Source organism: Spea bombifrons, chromosome 2 (assembly GCF_027358695.1).
Source record: "Spea bombifrons isolate aSpeBom1 chromosome 2, aSpeBom1.2.pri, whole genome shotgun sequence".
Taxonomy (NCBI): Eukaryota; Metazoa; Chordata; class Amphibia; order Anura; family Pelobatidae; genus Spea; species Spea bombifrons.
This window is the reverse complement of record NC_071088.1, coordinates 45751062-45774907: the sequence shown is the minus strand read 5'-3', so window position 1 is coordinate 45774907 and position 23846 is coordinate 45751062. Positions and strand designations below refer to the sequence as shown.

Here is a 23846-nt window from a genome sequence, read left to right as displayed (position 1 = left end):
GGGTGACCACATTTCCTAACTACCATTCAGGGACACTTACTTTGACGAGTGCATTGCATCAAAGTTATGCTTGGGGCCGTGAAAACATATTTGCCAGTGCATTTTTAGTAGTTATATATATTCATGTACACATAGGTTCCTTACTTCCCCAAAGAAAATGGAGATGCAATACAAGCTTTTAACACTGGGTGCTGCTAGTGTGGAATAGTTCATATAAAGGCTTTCATGTAGTCAGCAACAATTTTTCAAGTAATTGCTATTAAGTGAAAATTAAGTGCTATTTTGGTTCAGTCTTTTTTGCTATTAGATACCTTTTTTTTTTATTGGAAGGACACTTTCCATGAGCCAAACGTTAATAACACCGAGTGGGCCCTTAAAATGGTACGTCAACTTTTCTGTCTTAACGGGTGGCAGCTTGGTGGACCTAATAGCACGTTTATGCTTTCTGGCCTGATATGAGTGCTGTAATGCCCTTAGCTACATACTCAAGATAGTGATGTCCGGATCATGAACGAATCGTTCATTTGATCCGGTTCTTTTTAGTGATCCGGATGAATCGGTTCACTAGACTGAACGATTCGTTTGTAGCGGTTCAGTCTGTGAATCATGCAGCTGTAACCTGATCCTAGAGCTGTGAGTCATCTGCAGAGCACTCAGACACAGACTCTGGGGTCAGGTTACAGCTCATTAATTCACACAGGAACGATGACTCATAGAGTCAGAGAGTCGTTCAAAGAGTCGAATGATCCAAAGAGTCGAATGATCCGAAGAGTCGAATGATTCGAATCTTACAGAGATTCGAATCATTCAGAGAATATTACTGATACCATACTTTTATAAATAAATACATTAATAATGTTCACACTGCCCCCAGGATTTAGATTCCCCTGAGTTTGCCCCCCTTTACCTATAACTGCACCTACAGTTAACTTTATTAAATTAATTAAATTAACCCTCAGTCATCAGCATAAAATTAACCCTTATACCCCCATCAACCATAACTGCCCCTGAAATTAACCGTAAAGATCCCATTAACCATAACGGCCCCTGAAATTAACCCTAAAGACCCCATTAACCATAACGGCCCCTGAAATTAACCCTAAATACTCCATTAACCATAACTGCCCCTAAATTAATTGCATGTACTCCAGATAAATTACCTAATAAATTGGTATGGTTGATGGGGTCTTTAGTGTTAATTTAGGGGCAGTTATGCTTAATGGGGTGTTTAGGGATAATTTAGGGGCAGTTATGCTTAATGGGGTCTTTAGTGTTAATTTAGGGGCAGTTATGCTTAATGAGGTGTTTAGGGTTAATTTGAGGGCAGTTATGCTTAATGGGGTCTTTAGTGTTAATTTAGGGGCAGTTATGCTTAATGAGGTGTTTAGGGTTAATTTGGGGGCAGTTATGCTTAATGGGGTGTTTAGGGTTAACTTGGGGGCAGTTATGCTTAATGGGGTCTTTAGTGTTAATTTGGGGGCAGTTATGCTTAATGGGGTTTTAGGGTTAATTTGGGGGCAGTTATGCTTAACGGGGTGTTTAGGGTTAATTTAGGGGTAGTTATGCTTAATGGGGTGTTTAGGGTTAACTTGGGGGCAGTTATGGTTAATGGGGTGTTAAGGGTTAATTTTAGGGGCAGTCATGGTTGATGGGGTGTTAAGGGTTAATTTTAGGGGCAGTCATGTTTGATGGGGTGTTTAGGTTTAATTTAATGGTAAGGGTTAATTTAATTAATTTAATAAAGTTAGCTTAAGGTGCAGTTGCAGGTAAAGGGGAATGTAAATCCTGGGGGCAGTGATTATTAATGTATTACCGTATTTGCTCGATTATAAGACAAGGTTTTTTTCAGAGCAAATGCTCTGAAAAATACCCCTCGTCTTATAATCGGGGTCGTCTTCTAATCAGACCTCAAATAGAGGTCTGATTAGGAGACTAAGATCCAGATCCCCCGCACCGCTGCAGGGGACCTGGATCCTCCTGTCGTCGCCCCCCCCACACACACACACTTACCGGTGCTTCCAGAGGTGAAGTTGGCAGCGGGGGTTTGTATGCGTCCGTCGCAAATACCTTCCCCGACTGTCAGAGATCATTGTTCCAGAGTTCCTGATTTCTGACAGCCGGGGAAGGTATTTGCGACGGACGCATACAAACCCCCGCTGCCAACTCCACCTCCTTCCGGCTGCCGCGGAATGAGACGTCAACCCGCTGCCCCGGCAATACACCAGGAAATTGGAAGCACCGGTAAGTAAGTAAGTGTGTGTGTGTGTGTGTGTGTGTGTGTGTGTGTGTGTGTGTGTGTGTGTGTGTGTGTGTGTAGGGCATTTCTGGAATGCCTTACACCCCTATATGCCACTCTGGCACTTAGGGGGTTAAAAGGCATATTATGGGGCAGAGTGGCATATAGGGAGGTATAAGGCATTTCAGGAGGCAGAGTGGCGTTAAGGGGGCATTTAATAGTGCACTCTGCCTCCTGAAATGCCTTATACCTCCCTATATGCCACTCTGCCTCATAATATGCCTTTTAACCCCCTAAATGCCAGAGTGGCATATAGGGGTATAAGGCATTTCTGGAGGCAGAGTGCTCTATATAATGCCTTTTAACTCCCTTAATGCCACTCTGCCTCCTGGAATGCCTTATACCTCCCTATATGCCACTCTGCCCCATAATATGCATTTTAACCCCCTAAATGCCAGAATGGGATATAGGGGTATAAGGCATTTCTGGAGGCAGAGTGGCACATAGGGGGTCAAAAGGCATACCATGGGGCACAGTGGCATATAGAGGGTTAAAAGGCATATCATGGGCCACAGTGCCATATTGGTGTGGCAAGCCTGGGGGCAGATGTGCGTAACTGGGGGACAGGTTGGAAAATACAATAGAAAATATAAAAGAAATAAAAACAAAAAAAAAAATATTTTTCTCAATCATAGCTTTTATTAAAAAAAATAGTTTACATGAATTAACATTTACTGGTAAAACTTTTTTCCTTTAGGGTCGTCTTATATTCAGGCTTTTTCTTTTTTTCCTAAGTTAATATTCAGATTTTGGGGGGTCGTCTTATAATCAGGGTCGTCTTATAATCGAGCAAATACGGTATTTATAACAGTATGGTGATATTCTCTGAATGATTAGAATGCCAATGAAGGCAGAGAGTCGTTCAAAGATCCGGATCTTACAATGATCCGGATCTTACAGTGATCCGGATCACTGTAAGATTCGGATCACTGTAAGATTCGGATCCCTGTAAGATCCGAATCTTTGAACGACTCTCTGCCTTCATTGACATCACTGGAGGCAGGGGGGAGGATTCATAATGAAAGGGGCGGGGCCAATCGTTAGTGCGCCTGCACGGAGTTACTGGAAAACAGTAACTCCGTGCAGGCACACTGAGTGATCCGAAGATCCGGATCATAAATCGGATCATTTCAGTGAACGAATCGAAACGATCCGATTCACTTTAATGATCCGAACGTCCCATCACTAACTCAAGAGCACATGGACATTTCCGGATATAACCACATGGGGTCTGTCACCATTAGGATAATTAAGAATTGCCGTATTACATTTTATACAATACATGCAATTATCTGGTGTTAGCCATTGTTATCAGTGGTGCTGTTTCTCGTGGTCACCCTAAATGTGGGACATGTGGGACATGTGGGATTAGAGTGAGAGGTGGGCTGCTAATATATCCACTGATAAGAAATGCCAATTTCTGTTAACAATATGCCTTACCTATTTTAATTGGATTGAGTTAGTGTTGTTAATAGAATCCTTTGTAATAGCAAGGTCTAAAGATGATTAAGTAAAGCAAAATCGTTACAATTTTCTCAAAGCCTGGTCAAGGTTAAACCTGGAATTCAGATGTCAAATTCAAACTCTTGGCTCTGACCAACAGGGCCCTTAACAACTCCACACCCCCTTACATCTCTACCCTCCTATCCAAATATACCCCTGACCGCCCCCTTTGTTTTTCTCGTGACTATCTCTTCTGCCATCATTACCTCTTTGCGCTCCCATATCCAGGATTTCACCTATGATGCGCCTCTTCCCTGGAATTCCCTGTCAGATTTTCTCCTTCATATGCATATTTCAAAAGCTCTCTTTAAACCTCTACAGATAAACAACCTCAACAGATAATCCTGACTCAACCAACGCACCCTCATCAGAGCAGTCCTCTCCTATAGTTTCACTTCCCCCTCAACCGATTAGATTGTAAGCTTGCAAGAGCAAGGTCCTCTTCTCCTTTCGCACCAGTTTGTTATTGTTTGGATTTTGAAGTTATCCTACCGCTTCTGGTTGCGAAGGGGGCTAGGGAATCGGCTGGCACTATATAAATAAATGTAATCTAATTAATGCTTGATATAGCACAAAATGTTTAAACTCAAAAACATTAAACCACTTAACATTGAAAAAGTTAAAACTATTTTTGATTACTATTATCATGTATATAATACTTATGATTCAGGGAAATGTATATACACCCAATCCAATATACTTCCTAATGTCACATTATACAGCTCTTCTCTCCATGCAGACAAATCTGAAGAACTTGGAAGGAAGTGGAAAGAATCAAAGCAAGGCTCCTCAAGGTAGAATGTAAGTACTGTACATTTAATGTGTTTGAATGATTAATATCATTAATACTATAACCAGGCAGATCAAACTCAGCTTTTCTGCTTCATACAAGCAGGGGGTCGATATTACTCAAGACGTGCATCACCGTTTCCAAACTAAGGTTTAAAGAAAATAAGTGTGATACTGCTCTGTGTACATAATATTTTTTTTTGAAAGTTACATAAAACTTACAATACTGTTTGGTTAGTTCTAAACCATGACAGTAGGGGGTAGGTTTAGCCATAATAAATTATATGCATTTGCCTCTTTCCACCACCCCTCAGTTATTTGCCATGGAGATCATTTTGGCCAAACGCATCTCCTTCTACTTGATATAATCACCTCCAGTCAGCTGCAGCGCTGACTCAACTAATGTTCATGAGCAGAAAGTGCTCCTAAAACTGGGTTCTTTCCTGACATTGCTTGGCTACTTTAGTTGGCTTTCCACAGAGGTACCAGATGTACAGTGAAGTAGTCAAATTACTTTAACCCCTTCGCGACCTTTGCCGGTTCAGGACCGTCATGACAAGAAGGTCACTAAATGACCTTTGACGGTCCTGAACCGTCAAAAAGTTAAATAAGCTTAGAAAGTGATCAAGGATCACTTTCTTCGCTTAAACGGCCTTGCTGCAATGCCTCGATGTCGAGGCATTCAGCAAGGCCGAGATCGGCATCGGGGGCCATGTCTGGCCCCTCCCCGGGGCGTCAACAGCCGCCATACATTGTATGGCGGCGGACGCCCGTTTTAAAAGCCCGTTTTAAAAACTTAAATGGTGTCGCTGGAATGCCTCGATCAGGAGGCATCCAGCGACACCAAACACTTACCTTTAGGTGGGCTGTGACCGCTCCGGAGAGCGGTCACAGCCGCAGCTGCCCGTGATCTTCGCCATCAAGCAAGATGGCCGCCGCCCTGCAAGAGATACAAACAAGTTTTAAAGTTCGCTAGATGGTCTCCAGACCCTCTAGAGAACTGGCTCCACTTGCTGGTTGAATACAGGAACTGCATTCAACCATGCAAGTCAATGGAGCCCAGCTTTCTAATCACTATGTGATTAGTAAAATATTCAAAAAAAAAAAAAAAATGGAAAAAAAAAAAAAAAATGTGCTAACATTTAAAAATAATTATGCAGTGATGTCACTAGATGAACCATCCAGTACCAGCAAAATGTGGAAAAAAATATAAAAAAAAGTATTAAAAAAATAAAAAAAATAAAAAAATAAAGTTTATTATTTTGAGCAAGTGCTAAAATGTCTCAAAAATCTCAAAGAGTTAAAATAAAAGCACTTCAAATACCCAAGGGGTGTCTAATATATAAAAAAAATGGCTGATGGGGTAAATTGGAGTGGCCTAGCTCACAGATAGGGCATAGGTACAGACTGACCAAAATGGAGAAAAAAAGCGCACTTCCCAAATGTGGCATTTTAAATCTGAAACAACCCGACAAACCCATGCATGTGGGGTATCACTGCACTCAGGGGATGTTCCTGAACACATATTGGGGGGTTGTTTGACAGTGACATATACCAGAACCTGTATATCTATAACTAAAGTACAATTTGTGTGAAAAAAATTACTATTACAAAGTTTGACAAAGTGTAGTTGTATAATTGGTGCATGGAAAGGGTTAAAATAACAGCATTTGGAATACCCTGGGGTGTCTAGTTTTCAAAAATATAAGGTTTGAATGGGTTAAATTGAGTTAACCGGCTTCAAAGATGTTCCAAAGAGGAGATGTAGGCAGACTGACCAGATTTGTTAAAAAAGATTTGGAAATCATAAAACGCTGCTTGTACTTATTGTCCTATAACTTACAAAAAACAGCAAAAAAACATAAAAACATTGGGTATCTCTAAACTCAGGACAAGTAGTAGAATCTATTTAGCTAGTTTTTTTACTTGCTTTTTCAAAAAAAGATTTTTCAAATAAAAGTCATAAAATGTCTTTTTTTTCAATTTTTCACCATGTTTTTTTTATTTTTTTTTATAGTAAATAAGATGATACGATCAAAATAATGGTATCTGAAGAAAGCCCATCTTGTCCTGAAAAAAACAATATATAACTTATGTGGGTACACTAAATGGGTGAGGAGAAAATTACACCTGAACACAAGCACCACAAAAGTGTCAAAACAGCCTCGGTCCCACAGGGTAGAAAACGAAAAATGAGCCCGGTCCTTAAGGGGTTAATATGTATTCTTTGCTCAGGATGTTGCCTGGGACACCAGCGCCCCTTTAAGAAACCAACACTAACTTTAAATAATTATAGGACTTTGGGACTATAATGCATTCCAGTAAGAAAAAGATGCTGTGTAACAACTTTTTAAAATAAAATTTAAGAAATAAAACACTTTTTTTACTGAAATATTTATTTACTGAATTGCGTCATATGCTACTGCCATATCAACTCTATTAGTGAAATCAGCTTTGCCCATTTGCAGAGCCAGTTTATCACATACCGGGAGATACATTAGGACAAACATCTCCACACAGCATTGGGAAAATGCATATGGAGGATTTGGCAAAATCTACTCATATATTCACAAGACAACCACACCAGAGACTGTAATAGAACTGTGTCGCTATCATATGCATTAAAGCGCATGTTGGCTGGAGTTTTCCTAAAATAAAGCCTATGGTTGTGTTACCGTGGTCGGTAGTTGTGGCTTTATACAATACTATTTATTTCAGTGCTGGACATCAACTCCAGAACCAACCATACATAAAAAATGTCAGATATCATAAATGAGTGATCACTACACTACTTATGTCACATCATTTATTAAAGATTAGGAAATTGTATTTTCTAATACCAGAATACAAAAATAACTATACATTTATGATTTATACATGAAAAAAAAATTCTAAACCACAATGTTTGTTTTAAATAATTTTACATTTAAAATATCTCTATAGCACAACCGTGCACGGTCCTGTTGGACCCGGTTACTAATATAAGGAAATGATGGGGTTTGTTTTTTTTGGGGGGGGACAAAACATTGCTAAGGTGTTGTAATTTTTAACGTGTGCGTTTTTAGGGGGTCTAAGGTTGCAAGAGGGTAAGACTCTATTATAACCACACCATTCAAGTAATCATTCATATGGCACATAGGTCTGCTTCAAGCCCATATTTCCTAAATATAAATATATATTTCATATAATAAGGGATGGACCATTTTTTTAAATGCATTGTAAAACAGTATTTTTTTTTTTTAATTTCACTGAAAAGTGTGAGCTACATAGAGCCGAGATACCATATTACTTGGAAGGGCCACCCCAGCAAAAAAAATAAATAAAAAAAACTTTTGTTATGTAACAAAAGTTAAATCACTGCTCTTGTGCCCACTTTAATGCTCCTGTCAATGGATATTAATGAATCTCTCAGGCCCCAAGCAATATAGGTAATTTCCCTGTTGTAGCAGTGTTAGACATCCTAAACAATAGGCTGGACACAATCACTTTTCTTCATTCACCCTATGGCCAAACTGCATTCTGGCCATCTTCTGCGGAGTTCTGCCTTTGCCGCATCTACACAAGCATATTTTGATGTACGAGTGTACACTGGATGTAAATGTAGCTTCGGCATCTGAATAACAAACGTACAGTAAAATGTGCCTTAGCTAACCGCTCACCCTCTAAGGTAAAGATTTAGAAAGACAAAAACTGGAATACACGTTTAACAACTTCAGTTTTAATTCAATTAAGTGCCAAAATAACCATTACCATATTGACCTTATCCAATATTAAAATCCACGTAAGCCCTCTGTTTAGCAGTTCCAGGACATCCCCAAAATTCCGAACTCTCACAGACCTGCACGGAACGGTGTAAAATGCCTATATGTATATATATATTACTGTACCCTTTGTCCTTTGCAAATAAGCATGCCAGGCATACTACACATACAGACATTTGTGAGCACCTCATTCGAGGGGGGGTAATGACCTACATATTCACAAAGTTTGATAAGCACAGTAAAGATTAAATATCTTGTTTTACATACACCCAACAGGTCCACCTAAAGATTTCAGATTGATTTACTGAAAATTATCCATATTTTGTTTTTCAATAAGTGTATTTGCTTTCAAAGTGTCTCAATAAAACTAAAATCAGTGGTAGTGGTGCAGAATTTATTAAATGTTCTATGCTGTCCAATCTCTTCTCTTTTTACGTTTGCATCTAAGGCTCTCATGAGGTTCATGAAAGTATTAGAAATCATTAATACAAATTAATTGTGTTCCTGATACATATATTCCCTTTTTTAAATCTGCAAATCTCAATACAACGATTTTCTAGATATATGAAAATGTAAAACGTTACCATCTTGGGAAAATACAATTTATACAGATTAGTAATGCCTAATTTCACAAACGCAATGCATCACTAGCCTGCTCATTGCAATTCATTATGCAGTACTGCTCCCAGCGGCCTTATTAAAAGCTGTAACAACAATTTGCCAAATGTCCGCAGCTCCATGTTACTGTAACTATAAAATTAATGCATGCTGGACAACTGGGTACAGTAACACAGCCTCTCCAAATGACAAATATTTCCAGTGTGTATGTGTTATATGTATAGGTATGTTATATGTACGTAGTAGTTACATACACAAATGAGAACATGTCCATTTTAAGCATGGACAGCGCACAACTGCATTGGTCTCAATGCAATAATGTTAATATACATTCAGTGCTCTAGTCGGGTTATACACATTATATATAGGGATAAACGCATAAAAAAAGGTAACAGACATTTTATCCATACATTATTTACAAAACTGCAGATGTATTTCAGTTTTTTTAGCCAGGGACCTGGCAGTTATCTAGTGGAGATGTAACAGTCAAACAGAAGAGGTAGGACAAGATTCACAGGGTTTGATGTAAAAAGCCGCCACTACCCAACATTGATTTAGGAAAGGGTTGTTAGAACACCCTTTGGTTTTAACTATAGTTAGGTGGATGGATTTCTTTTCTGTTGGATACTGGCCTTTAATGCTTTGCAGTATCTATTCATGGTAACATGGTTAACTGAACTGTATTTTGTAGGTTGCCTTGGTGCTCCAGTTGTCATAAGTTCCCGGGGGGGGGGTGTAGTTTATGAAACAATCTTCACATTAAGCCGATTCTGTAACAGACAGGAAGGAGAAGGTTTTAAGTGGTGGCCCGTGATGTCCGAGACCCATTGACCCTCTGGCCACGGTGAATCTTCATGTGTTTTGCCAGATGGTCACTGCGGGCAAATTTTTTTTCACACACAGAGCACTGATATGGCTTCACACCAGAGTGGGATCTTTTGTGTCGGGAGAGCTCATCTGAGCGGGAAAACCTGCAACAAAATAAATATGAAGGTAAAGAGCTTTACCAGTTGGGTTTTTAGCCCTGTCTAAGTCACAAATCATGGCTGACCAGAAATACATGAAGAATGTGATAACACTGGCAGGCCTCTTCAGCAAGAATGGCTGAGCTGGCCTAATATAATGCTTAATTTAATGAGTGAGGAGATTTGGACGGAATCTTGCAGATTTAAAAACTATACATATACTATAACAAGTTATTTCTGCTGCAGAAGCTTCATGCAGATGGACCTTCATGATGTATAGAAGTCACCTAAATGTGCAACAGAAGAGCAGGTCTGTACAGCCACATCACATCACATCCAACACTTTAAACACAGCTGCACGGGACCAGCCACAGCTACATTGATTGTCATTACAATGTTTTGATGGAAGATAAGGTCTCAATTAGTTTATTCACTAAAATGGGAGCTGGCATTATGAAGATCTAACACAAGTGAGCTTCTGTTGCAGGAAGAGCTTGGTGTTTCGTGGTATAATGCATAGTTAAATCGGTGAGATTTATTCAGACTTCTAACCTATTGAACTACGTAAGACCAACTCAGTCCTTCTTGCAGGTTAAAACTTGCAAGTGTTAGCCCTTCATTCCAAATAGTGAACTGAGGAAGCCTTCCATCTCTCTCTAATAGATAAAATCAACCAAGAGATAGTAGGTGAAGTACTGTAAGGATAAGGGGTGTTATACATTGTGCCAACCATGACAAAAAGTGTAGCAAGCCATGTGCTAATGAGCTGAGTATTGTTAATTTTATTGTATCTGTCCTACTGTGAGACTAGATTGTCACTTGATTGTAACTACAACTCTGATATGGTCTGGCAAGATGCCAAGGCTATTTTTGGATAATCCTGTTCTTTTATATAGATAGCTAGATATTTATATATGCATTTAGAAAGATATAATTCTAGATCCATTTAAACAGTCTTGACATGAGAGTTTAGATATTATGAATGTGGAACCATAAGGAGAGGGTTTTGGACAGATGCAGATATGTGCCTATGTGGCAGCAGCAGCAGCATTCCCAGAGGAGGTATTAGCGATTGTGCACCATCTCATGACCACTTGATAAGCCTGTGTTTGTATGCAGGGTTACATTTTTCCTTTACAGCTTCCCATGACAATCCCAAACTATCTTATGCATGTTATAGCATAGTATAAGGTTTTTGCACCACAAATAAATATAATTATAGAATTAAACCATTATTAAGTTTCAAGGTGTGTCTTTACCACCCCATCATTCCCTCTACAGTACAGATGTAATTAAACTCAGTATTCCAAATCATTGCAGGCTTTCATGACATCCTCACATGGGTATGTGCTGACCTTCAATTTCTACACAGATACTAATCACTTCATTTAATGTCCAGCTTTTGCAGAAAGAAACTAAATTACCAATTCAGTCTTCATAAAACCACTGCTCCATAAGGCAGTTTAAGAGTATGGGGACTTGTGTAATCAAGGAGTTGACTATATTTAAGCTCTAAGTAGCTATGCATGTGGGCAGCACACTACAAACAATCCTCCAGATAAACCATAAGTGCAAGTGTTGAGTTAACCAATAGACGCCAAATGACTTGTTGGATAGCATACTTATCTGCATTATATGGAAAAGGATCACACCATATATTTATGCCAGCATAAATAAGCCATACCCTTTTCCCCCTCAAAATGTTATGCAAGACCATGTTATATTGATTAATTCCAATGAAAAATTTGTCTTGCAATATTTCTAAGAAGAATTGTGAAAATACATGCCCAGCCTTGAACAGGTGTCTGCTATGCACAATACAGAGTTGGACAAAACCAGACATTTTCCAGTGTGTGTATGTGTGTATGTATGTGTGTATGTATGTGTGTATATATATATATATATATATATATATATATATATATATATATATATATATATATATATATATATATATAAAATGTGCAAATAGAAGCACTGTCGATACTGTCTATGACTCACCTCCAGCCACAGTCTGGCCATGTGCAGATATAAGGCTTCTCTCCCGTGTGCCTCCTGAAGTGGGCCTTAAGGTGTGAACTTTTAGTGTACATCTTGTTACAACCAGGGTGGCTACATTTGTGTACCCTGATCACAGCTGATGTCCCCTTCTGTGTTCTCTGCTGTCCCTCACTCACAAAGACTCCAAGGGGACGGACCGCTACAGGAAGGGGAGCAATTCTAACATACTTCTGGTCACCAGGTGAGGTAGGTCCTGGGATGGGTGCCAGTGCTAAGCTCTGGCCCTGCACACTGATTACTAACTGTGCCACTCTTACACTACCAGTTGGGGTTGTGGTAACGGCAGCAGCACCAGGTGCAGGCACTGGCTGAATCTGGACGAAGACAGGAATACTTTTCTCTGTTGAGGAGGAAGTAATGGAAGCATCTGCCGTCACAGGAGTGGCCACATCCTTACTCAGCTGAGCTTGGTCTGCTGGAAACAGTTGTTCTTCTGTCTTTGATCCTTGAAGTCTCTCACCAAGTTCCTCTCGAATATTATCCATATTGTCTTTCAAAAACTCCTCGATTTCTTCCAGTGTGGGAGAGAAGTCCTGGGAAAACTGGGCACAGAAATCTGGGACTTTCAAATGTGCCATGAGAGTGGATTCCTTGGCGTCCTCCACTGACCTCATCTGCTGGGGGACAACAATACTTTCTACCTTCTCTTGCATCTCATTTCCTCCTTCTTCACACTCCTCCTTTATAGAGACAGTTGTGCTGTCTAACAGTTTGTCCGAGGAAGGAGATGAAAAGTTACAATTCTTCAGAGGCGTGAGAATGGGCATGTCAGTCCACTGTGGTGTAGTCCTTTTCTGACCACAAGGGGAAGCAGCATTGGAAAGGAGATCAGAGGCAGGCAGAGGCTCACTGCAGTTTACAGAAACCATTCTTAGGCTAAAGACCTCCCCCCTCAACCCCTGGCAGAACCAGGGTGGGGGGTCCCTTTTCCAGAATATAAGTGGTCTTTAGAATCAGATGTCTGATCTATAGGAAGAAACAAGAGTCAATATATTTTTATATATAAAATGTAATATATACATGCATACGGAAATTGCCTTTAAAAAAAAAAAATTTAAAAAAATCACCGTGGTAAAAAAATTTTGTGCCCCAAGATTTAGTAGTAGAGGCAGGCAACTCTTGGTGTACTCATGTTTATTTTCAAGCTGCTTTCATCCCTAATTTCCAGATGGTATCTAAGGGCACTTTTCTCATGAACTCTTACTCACTGGTTAAGCTATTAAAGGGGCTATATGTATAGGGATATATTTTGCTGGATATATTGACTGCACAACCCATGGATCACCTGTTCTAAATGGAACATATGGTATCTCTAGTTGCTCTCCCTCTGGAATTCAGATGGTTTTAAGTTTCTTTGGATCAGTTATGACATGAGGTGTCAAGTGTATTGTGGAATACAACTAAAATGTGTGCAAAGTATTACTTAAATGACTCCTTTAAGCCTTAAAATGTATTTGAAACACAAGGTTTTTGTTCTGTATTGTTTCTCATTTATCTAACATATCTCCTCACATAATCACAGGTGGATCATTGATTATATTGTTGCCAACACCAACGCTAATTATAAGGGACAGTATAGTCCAGGGCTAGACAAACCCCAGGCCCTGGGTCATCATAGCAACTAGAAACTTCTTGGCGACCAGGGTTTTGCAGGGTTGCCATCATGAATCCACCACCCTGTGATTTCTTGCCTGACTGCTCCCTTCAAGAAAGGGTGCTGGTGATAGGGAGAGTAGGGTACACTGTAGTGTCAGTGTAAATGTGTGTGTGTATAGTGCTGCAGTCAATGTGTTTCTCTACACTGTAGTATCAGTGTGTATTTGCATAGAGTCAGTGAGTCTACATTATTGTAGTGCCAGATTCAGTGTGTATGTATTTATAGTGTTGTAGAGTGTGTCATTTTGTATAGTATTACCCACCATGTGTGCTTATGTATGTGGTGCTAACGTGTATGGTGTTTATAGTGTTGGAGTGTGTGTATTAGAGTATGGTGTTAGCATGTGTGTAGATAAGCGTGGAATGTGTGTGTTTCTGTTGCTGTAATGTGTAAGTGTTTGTGACCATACAATGTTAGCATCTGTCTTTTAATGTATGTAAATGCATGTTAGTGCAAGGCTAGACAATGGCTGGGCCCCAGGAAAAAAAAAACATGATTAAAAAAAAAACAAATTATATATATATATATATATATATATATATATATATATATATATATATATATATATATTTTACAAAGATTGCTACATTTTTTGGCTGACTCCTAGATCCAAATCAAACATTTGTCGACCCCTGGTATATTCTCTTTTGTGGCTACCACAGTGGCCAGATGGTACCAAATAAATGTATAGCTAAACACCTACATCACAGCAGGGCAGTAATTATTTATAAACATAGATGTGCAGTATCCATTTTCAGAACAATCCCATGGAAAATATTGCCATCTGAATGGCTACAGCATTTTTTATTTTATTTTTTTAACTAGATTCAACATCAGAAACACATTTTACAGTACTGTTGAATGCTAAAAACCCTTTTACCAAAACATTGTTATATATATATAATGATTGTCACGTGGCACAAAAGCAACAGTCTTTAGCAGTTTCCTGCTATATATGGCAGTTATAAAATGATTGCAAGGAAAAAAAGTGTGTGTGTGTGTAATATATATATATATATATATATATATATATAAATAAAATCCACACAATTATGCTCAGCCACCGGCTGGATACCGCAGCTCCCAATCTGCCACTGGAGGGGAAGATCAGGTGGATATTGCATGCAGGTGGCCTTTCCCCAGCACGCCTGATGGCCAGCCTGCAGAAACAGGTAGTATTCATGTGTTGTCTTGTCAACAACAGCAACTCTAGAACTAAGCACCTGTATTTTTGAAGTTTTGGTTTGTTGGGAACACTTATGCCATGCGTTTGTTTAGTTTTTTTTAGAAGGATAAGCATCGCATTGTTTATAACTGGCATTCAAGGATTTGTGTGCTTGAAAACATCCTGCAAAGCCTGTTTGGGAAAACACAGTACTGACGCATTCCCTAAGTGTTATTGACCTGGAACACTTTCTACCTCCACCTTAAGAAAACACACAAGTACATTAACTTTATTTTATGGACATCTAGCTTTCCAGTTCCGCAATAGATCAGCATAAGGCAGTAACGAAACATCAGTGCTTAATGACTACTATTGTTCCATACACTAAGAATAGATCCATTCTATATAAAATAACGGATTACACACACATAAAACGCAAAGGTGATCGTATATAATTTACATATACATATACATATATATATATATATATATATATATATATATATATATATATATTGGAATACTTCACAAGAATGTATAGCAGCAACCCAAGGAAGAAGCCATGTTTTATATCTGCAAAAGGGACACTTAAACAATGGAGGAAAAAAAAAGAAAAAAAAAAAAAAAGACACGAGAACAATAGTGTAGAATGTCCAGTACAATGACATTAACTTCCTTCTAATCTAATTCACTCACAAATGAACTGGTTCAGACAGGCACATCTCATAAAACCTTTACTTCCACAGAATTTAAAAATAAAAAAGTACACCAATGGCACAGAAAAAAAAAAAACAAACACAATCAAGATGTGCAAAAGATGCAGGATATGTGGTTGTCACAGAGAGTCGCTCCAACGTGGACCCTTTGTGAAGAATTTTAGATTGACCAGGGGAGGCGGAAACACAGCAGGTTCATCTGACCCCACATTAAAAGTGAGGCTGCTTGCGCAATGTGTGAGCAGCCAGAAAAAGGCTTTGCTGTGGGTGAGGGGTTGAGAGATGGTGAGGGAAGGTGTTTGTATGTTAGAGCGAGAGTACACTGTATAAGTGTGCGAGAGGGAGAGTGTGTGTGTGTATACAAGATTGACATCATCCAAAAGTCTATTCAACAAAATGTTATCCCATGTTTCATGGACTCCTGTGCATTCTACCATACGCAAACTGGGGCATGGACTGTTTAGTTATTCTCGTTAGAACAGGAGACCTTTCTCGTTTAACTGCTCCACCAGCTGCCGCTACAGAAATATTTGTATGCAAACTTCTTGCACATGGTTGGTAACACTTCCACTGAAGTAACAGCCAATCACATGTATGCTAGCAAAACATCAGCATTCAGATAGCATACGTGTTATAAATTATTGCTACTCCAATTGACTAGAACGGGCGTTCTACTGATCAAGCGCAATAAGTATTTCAGTACATACAAAATGGACTCCAATATGCAGCTCATCAAGAATGGAGGAAGCTGGAGCCAAGCCAGTTGAAACTACTCGGCATTTTAGTTCTTGTAAGCATCTATACAGACATTCGCAAACTATTTTTCCATGCGTTTCCTTATGTTTTGTGGGCAAGTCCAGAATGCATTTATTGTTAAATTTTGGATGAAGTCGCTGTAACCCAGGTACCTCAAGATTCATATTGTCTATCGGAAATGCAGCTCCTGGTATCCAGCTATAGCCAGTTCTTCTGCACCTGTGTCACCAAGATCTTTTTAATGAGACATACATTGGCAGCTCTAAGTTTGGAACAGGTTGATTCCCTGTAAAACAACCATGTGATTTCAGTTCTAAGACTGTCTCTCATCCATACTACAGCTGCTAACTATAGAATTCATCATCCTGTTACAAAAGGTATGAGATATCCCATTGGCAGTCAACAGAACTTAAGCAAGCAAAACTACATTTGTGCACAGCACTCAGTTGGAGACTCCTATTAATTTAGCATTTGGTTTTAAACATTAAAAATTAGTTTGCATTCAACAGTTTTTCAACAGTTTTTTTCTAAAGGAAACTTATAATTAATAAGTACGGAAGTGCGTATTCTAAGCCGTCTCCTCCGATGTGCCAACCAGACGTGCAACTCAAAGTGAGTGAATGAAGGCATATAAACCCAACACTTGATGTGCTTTACACACAGGGTATTAGGGAAATCATACAACAAAAAGAAAAAACAAGGAATCAGCTCGAATTCCCACCATGACAGAAATTTATTAGTTGCACTGCCACTGAGGAAGTTTGAGATAATTACTTGTTTCTTCTAAGGTCTCCGTCAAGCAGACATTAAAACAGGACAACCCTTTGCCGGTAGACGACTGGTGCATGATGGCATATCCTGGCAATCACTATACTTTTTAGGTGTACACAACACAGTGGTACACTTTAGTAAATTGCCATAAGGCCAAAAATTGTGCCCAAAAAAGTTAAATGTTTTTGTTTTGGGTTTTTTGACAGATAAGCCAAATATTGCTTTGGTCGGGGGGGGGGGTAACTTCCCCTTCTGTTAATGACAGTTCCCACTGTACCATTTCCACCCTTAATTTTCCCATCCCCATGATGGTGTCAGTCTAGCCTCCTATGGCTTTTTAGGACACTGCTATGTTTTTTGTTTTAATAAAATATATAAAACTTTAAGGATCCGGCTGTCATTCAGGAGGACAAGAGCAGATCAATCAACCGAAATGACAACAATTCCAGATGCACAAAAGCTGGGACTTTCTTCCTTCTCTTGTTAAAACGGCAGCGGCTCCTCTTGGCAAAAGTGTAAAATGTAATGTAGAACCGTACGTCCCTGCTTGTCCTTTCTGAACAGGAATTGTAATGATATTATAGCAAGTATGTGAATAAATGTATTCATCCTCATGTTTTCTGTCAGGCAAGAGTTGACAGCACATGTACAGGTCCTGAGGAGCCCACAGCTATAAGAAGGGTTGTGCAGAAATGTACAGAATTTGCTACACATTCATTATAACCACCATTTCCAGGTGGTGTCATTAATGTTATTCTTAAACTGTAAAAAGTTAACACAAATGTACAAAAATAAACAACCCCCCAAACCTTTCCTCCTCTAATAATTCACTGAACCAGTCCAACACCCATATGGTTAGTTAACACCTTAAGGTGTGATTGACTGATTACTGATTGATCTATTTGCTCTTGACAAGTCACATAATATATAAGGGAGAGACTGATGTGTTGTCATTTCTCAAAGGCAGTCTTGAATTACCAAAAGTCTCTCTCTAGATACTTTGAGACACTCCCTTGCCTTAAACCAGATTTCTCGAATGATTTTTGGGCAGATTTTCGAGCACGAACAGCAGAACTCTGATAACGTGTGAGCTGTCTAAACTCCACCCCCTCCCCTCCGTCCCGTGAGAGGAACGGACTAGCGATGTGACAGGTCAGAAGCAGAAGACAGCCCTTGAAGTGCTTTAGGCCGGATACATGCGACGTGTCTCAGTGACTTATATAGAAGCAGCAGAAACCCTCACTGTGAATCGTATAGCAATAAATCTCACCGAAGTGCCAAATACATAGACACAGTTTACACATATACAGCGTGTCAACAACAATCTTCACCTTAGAAAGTTTAGTAAATCACCCACAACTTTCAAGCACAACTGCGTGAGAATACTATCCGCCATGAAACGCCCAGGCCAGCCTCTTACCGATCGCGAGAGTGGATCCCCCGTGCTACCCCCGGGCCCGCATGGCGCTGCAGCAACTCTTGACTTCCATGCTGGCATCCAGCGCTCACGTGACCGGGGAAAGGCTTGATCAGTGATTGAGCCTGCTCATTGGTGACTCCGATGGGGGCTCGGCTCCAAAGTCGGGCTCTCATTGGTTCGCTGTTCGAAAGGCTCGACCATGGCCTGCATTGTGACGTCAGTTCAAGAAGTGGCGGATTCGGACTTTTCGTGTGTTCCGCGCCTTCGTTTTTTAGTGGCACGTTATCGCATGTATCATGTTATATACTCGCTATGTACTTTTTGATATCAGCCTCCAGTTCCCGTACTGCTCTTCTCATAACAACTGGGATCCAATAAAGTTGTGCTGCGTGTGTAATGGGCGGAGATCGCAAGCATTGTGGGCGTGCCATGTGTCTTTAAAGGGGGTGTGTCTTGCCAGGCATTTAATTAACATCACCCAGCACGGAGCTGGCTTGGATCAAAGTACTTCTCATCCTTGCAGCGTGGTCTTTGTGTATTACTCGAAAGCCACGTGTCAGTGCGTCTGCATTGTAATCAGACGATGACGTTTTGCAACATGGCCTATATCCGCGTGCTGCCAGAGAACTCCGCTCTATATATTTTTGACAATTATTTTTGAAACATTTTGTTTGGTGACATGTTGCATGGGGGATGTGTAATCTAATTTTAACGATTTTTAAAAAAAAATGATTTACAAAATGTTGCAACAAGATTATCTGGTCACTCAGCATAGCCCCTATAAGGTGCTGCTATCAGTTAACCGAAAAGAAGTTCCTTAGACATGAGTAGGTGTCACAGAGGGCTGTTTTGGGTGGCAAAGCAACACATTGATGCATTGCTTGTGTTATGACACTTGTGCATCTCCTGCTGTCAACGTTTTGTACACTTATACACACCTCAGTAACACACTGACATCTTTGCTGTGTATCATTCTAAATTGGGTGGCAGGGTATCTTGCATGTGTTACAGAAACAAATACAAGGAACACGTAATACATAAAAGAAGTGTCTAACTAAAAGTAGTTTCTCATCAAAGAAACAGCAATCTTGCTGTTTATAGGAAGAAACCTTACAAAAATGCATATAAAAAATATATTTAGATCCGGAGATGGATCTAGGTTATTAGGAGTCTTAACCAAAATGCATCTGTAATGCAAATGTTGGAAAGAATAATTATACATAATTAAGCAACATAATACTTATAAAATCCAGTTTGATTTTTTTATTTTTTAAATTATGTGAGGGCCCCAAGCGGCTGCTAAATCTGCTTAATAAGGCAAAAATTATTTGTGTGTGTGTTGCTTGACAACGCGGACCTCATATACAGTAAAAGATATTATTAAGCCTCAGTATAAGACACTATTGTATAATAAAATATAATGATAATGTGTAGTATAATTATACATTGTATATCTTTGCAAAGTTAAACTTTTTTTAAAAAGTAACACCCAAGCCATAGTCACATAACGTGAAGGGAAGGATTCTGCAATAAGGGAACCAGCAGTCTTTAGACCGCAATAGAACAGCCCTGGAATATATGACAATGTTCAGCATGGGTAGGAGAGAGAGATGATGTGCCATGCATTCTTGCGCTGATGCATGGAAGTAGGTTGTGTACAGGGCCGGCGCCACCTATAGGCAAAGTAGGCGCCGCAGATTCTGTCATAAGAAGGTGGTGACTGATGCTGTCTGGAGCACTAAAACTTTGTGCAGGTTTTGCTTTTTTCTAAGCTGTATTAGATAAATAGGTTTTCTCTGTTTCTCTGTTTTCGTTTCTTATTATTATTATCTTTTATTTATATAGCGCCAACAATTTACGTAGCGCTTAATACAATAATCTTCCTTTTTTTCCACTCTCTCTATTTTTCTCTCTTCTTTCCCTCCTTTCTCTGACCTTTCTCTCATTTCATTTATTTTTTTCTCTTTTACTATTCCTATTGTTTCTCTTGTCTCCCCCATCTTTTCTAAATTATTGTGTATAGAGGTACCCACTTTTGCAGAGCCATTTACTTTTTTTGCAGTGGCCCACAGTGGATCCTGCAAGATATTTGGGCAGTTTACTAGTTTGTCTTGTGATTAATCTGAAAGCTGAATGGATATCTCTGGTGCCCATAGGCTAATGAACACTACAGAATCCTTTAATAAACTGTATGGGTGTATATTAGCTTCTGGACATATTAGTCTGCATTCTGCAGGTGAGAGACTGTTCGAGTTTCACCTTGAGTTCCTGCTGGCGCGGGAATGCCATACAATTCTCTTCTATCGGGGACTAGCCTGCTCTTATTGTCGGTTAGCCCTGCCCCATGCTAAGCCACTCTCTCAGAAGAGCTCTGGTAGTCTTTGGGCAAGTGAAAGTGACTGGTTGTCACATTAAGAAGCCCTTTGTAACTCACGTGGAGGGATAATGTTCAGCATGGGTGTGGTGAGCACTATCGATGTGTGCATGTGCTAGCTGTTTGTAGCGTGTGGAGACAAATGTAATTGCAGATTCTGTAGAAAGAAGAGAGCGACTTACACTTTTTGGAGCACTAAAACGTGAGGGTTTTTTTTTTTTTTAGATAATAGATATTGCTTGGGAGTCCAAATGTCATCAGCCACCATCGGTAAAACCACACTCAAGGCTACATCCTTGATTACACCCCAGCCATACCACCAGAAACAACCACTCACATAGTGTCCACAAAACAGCTCAGCAAAAGTAGTTGCAAACTATGGGAGGAGGGCGCTTGGCTGTGTTCATGCAGAAATATTGGGTAGGGTTTGTCTACTGGGTTAATATAACTGATGCCGTCTTTGGGTGATTCCTCATCCTAATGTTATCTGATACTTTCATTCTAGTTTGATTAGTTTTGAAACCCATCCCCCTGTCATATTTCATGCAACCAGTTTCTTGTCTACAATTAGTGACCTTGCACTCACAAATTATGTGTGTTAATGTTAAAAAAATGGAAGATACTGAGACAAAACTGGAATTTGACCCTGCAATATAAAACCAGACATTACAGCAGAATTAATTCTGAGTATTGTTGTGAACCATGGAAGAGGGAAGGGTCACCTGCAAAGACAAATTCATATATTCAAATAAAAGTAAATTATACTAATTTGTAGTGTATGTGTTCACCAACAATCTAGGCAAAATGTCTATACCATTAGCACTTTTCTTTACCCATGTGAGCATTGAGGTTTTTTTTTAAAATATATTTTTCTTGTCGTTTCTAACAGTGTTTATTAATTATTTTTTTATACTGACAGACCCCACATTACTTTGACATCCTTAACAAATGTATCCTGTTGTCAACAAATAAAAATTACAAGATCCAGTATTAGTTTTATGTTTAGACAGTGGCGGAACTACCGGGGTCGCAGGGGTCGCGACTGCGACCGGGCCCTGGAGTTCTGCCAGTCAGGGGGGGCCCAAGGGGTGCCGAGCGGTTGCTGAAAACGACCGCTCGGCAACTCTTGGGCCCCCCTGACTGACAGAAATCCAGGATGCCTCTGCTCGCCTCTGCTCCCCGCCGCTGCTGCCGCCGTCGTCGCCACCGTTGCCGCCGCCACACTTCCCAGAGTGCAGTGTTGGGAGCGTGAGGCGTTTGTCTCGAGTGCCGGCGCTTCACGCTGAACGCAGGCATATGACGTCATATGCCGGCGCTCAGCAGTGAAGCGCCAGCACCTGAGACAAACGCCTCACGCTCCCAACACAGGAGTTGACGGTAAGTGACCTACAAAGGGGGGGGTAGGGAGGGAGTGGGTAGATCGTGAGAAGGGGGTGGGTAGGGAGGGAGAGGGTAGATCGTGAGAAGGGGTGGTAGGGAGGGAGAGGGTAGATCGTGAGAAGAGGGGGCTAGGGTAGATCTTGAGAAGGGGGTAGATCTTGAGAAGGGGGGGTAGGGAGGGAGAGGGTAGATCTTGAGAAGGGGGGGTAGGGCGGGAGAGGGTAGATCTTGAGAAGGGGGGTAAGGAGGGAGAGGGTAGATCTTGAGAAGGGGGGATAGGGAGGGAGAGGGTAGATCGTGAGAAGGGGGGTAGGGAGGGAGAGGGGAGATAGTGAGAAAGGGATAGATGGGTTGGGGGGTGTGGGGGGCCTTATCAGATTCTCGCACCGGGGCCCTGAGGTTTCTAGTTACGCCCCTGTGTTTAGAAATGCTATTTTGGTAACCTTCAGTGACCACAGGGAATAATGTTGACATGCGAGGAGATATATTTTTTATGGCAGAACTTCAGAATATGCCGGCGCTCAGCAGTGAAGCGCCCGCACCCGAGACAAACGCCTCACGCTCCCAACACAGGAGTTGACGGTAAGTGACCTACAAAGGGGGGGGTAGGGAGGGAGTGGGTAGATCGTGAGAAGGGGGTGGGTAGGGAGGGAGAGGGTAGATTGTGAGAAGGGGGGTAGGGAGGGAGAGGGTAGATCTTGAGAAGGGGGTAGGGAGGTAGAGGGTAGATCGTGAGAAGAGGGGGCTAGGGAGGGAGAGGGTAGATCTTGAGAAGGGGGGGTAGGGAGGGAGAGGGTAGATCTTGAGAAGGGGGGTAGGGCGGGAGAGGGTAGATCTTGAGAAGGGGGGGTAGGGAGGGAGAGGGTAGATCTTGAGAAGGGGGGATAGGGAGGGAGAGGGTAGATTGTGAGAAGGGGTGTAGGGAGGGAGAGGGGAGATAGTGAGAAAGGGATAGATGGGTTGGGGGGGCCTTATCAGATTCTCGCACCGGGGCCCTGAGGTTTCTAGTTACGCCCCTGTGTTTAGAAATGCTATTTTGGTAACCTTCAGTGACCACAGGGAATAATGTTGACATGCGAGGAGATATATTTTTATGGCAGAACTTCAGAATATATAGAATATATCTATGTCTTCAAAATATTTGTAAATGGACATATCAACCTTAAGAAACAAATACACTGAACAACATTTTTTTTTTTTTTTTTTATTTTATATTTGCTTTTTAGGAGATCCAAAATCTGCACTTTAACTTTAAACAGAATAGCCTATAACATCCAGAACACAGATATTTGCCCAGGGACAGATCAAAATGAACTGACCTGACGAGATAATCTGGATTTACACAGGTTAAAAGCAGAGGTATTCCTCTGCTAACCTGTTATACCGAATTGGAAGCCTTAAGGCACTGTGAGTCCATTACCCCACTTTAGAGTTCTCTGGATTGGTATATGATTGCTAGCTTACTGTCAGGCACCTATTTGTGTGAAATGTGGAAAGAATAAGCATGTATTCAAATGTAGTGTATAAAATCTTTTCTAAGAGCTTTTCTGTGTGTTCTGCCCAGTGTAACAGAAATTTCAAACCAAAGCCCTGTCTGTATTACAGTGTACAGAA

The 23846-nt window shown here is 40.5% G+C and overlaps 1 protein-coding gene across 2 annotated transcripts; it reads right to left on the bottom strand.

Moving 5' to 3' along the window:
* Window positions 1-8290: 8290 nt before the first annotated feature.
* Window positions 8291-18774, bottom strand: LOC128475251 (Krueppel-like factor 15). Of its 2 annotated transcripts, none has more exons than XM_053457723.1 (3): window positions 18479-18774; window positions 11934-12692; window positions 8291-9938 (listed from the first exon to the last, which is right to left on the bottom strand). In XM_053457723.1, the coding sequence occupies exons 1-3, from the start codon at window positions 18649-18651 to the stop codon at window positions 9764-9766; spliced, it is 1107 nt and encodes a 368-aa protein (XP_053313698.1). In that variant the 5' UTR covers window positions 18652-18774; the 3' UTR covers window positions 8291-9763. The 2 variants fall into 2 exon arrangements, with proteins under 2 accessions (XP_053313698.1, XP_053313699.1); XM_053457724.1 differs by having other exon boundaries at window positions 11934-12959; window positions 18479-18772.
* Window positions 18775-23846: the final 5072 nt, after the last annotated feature.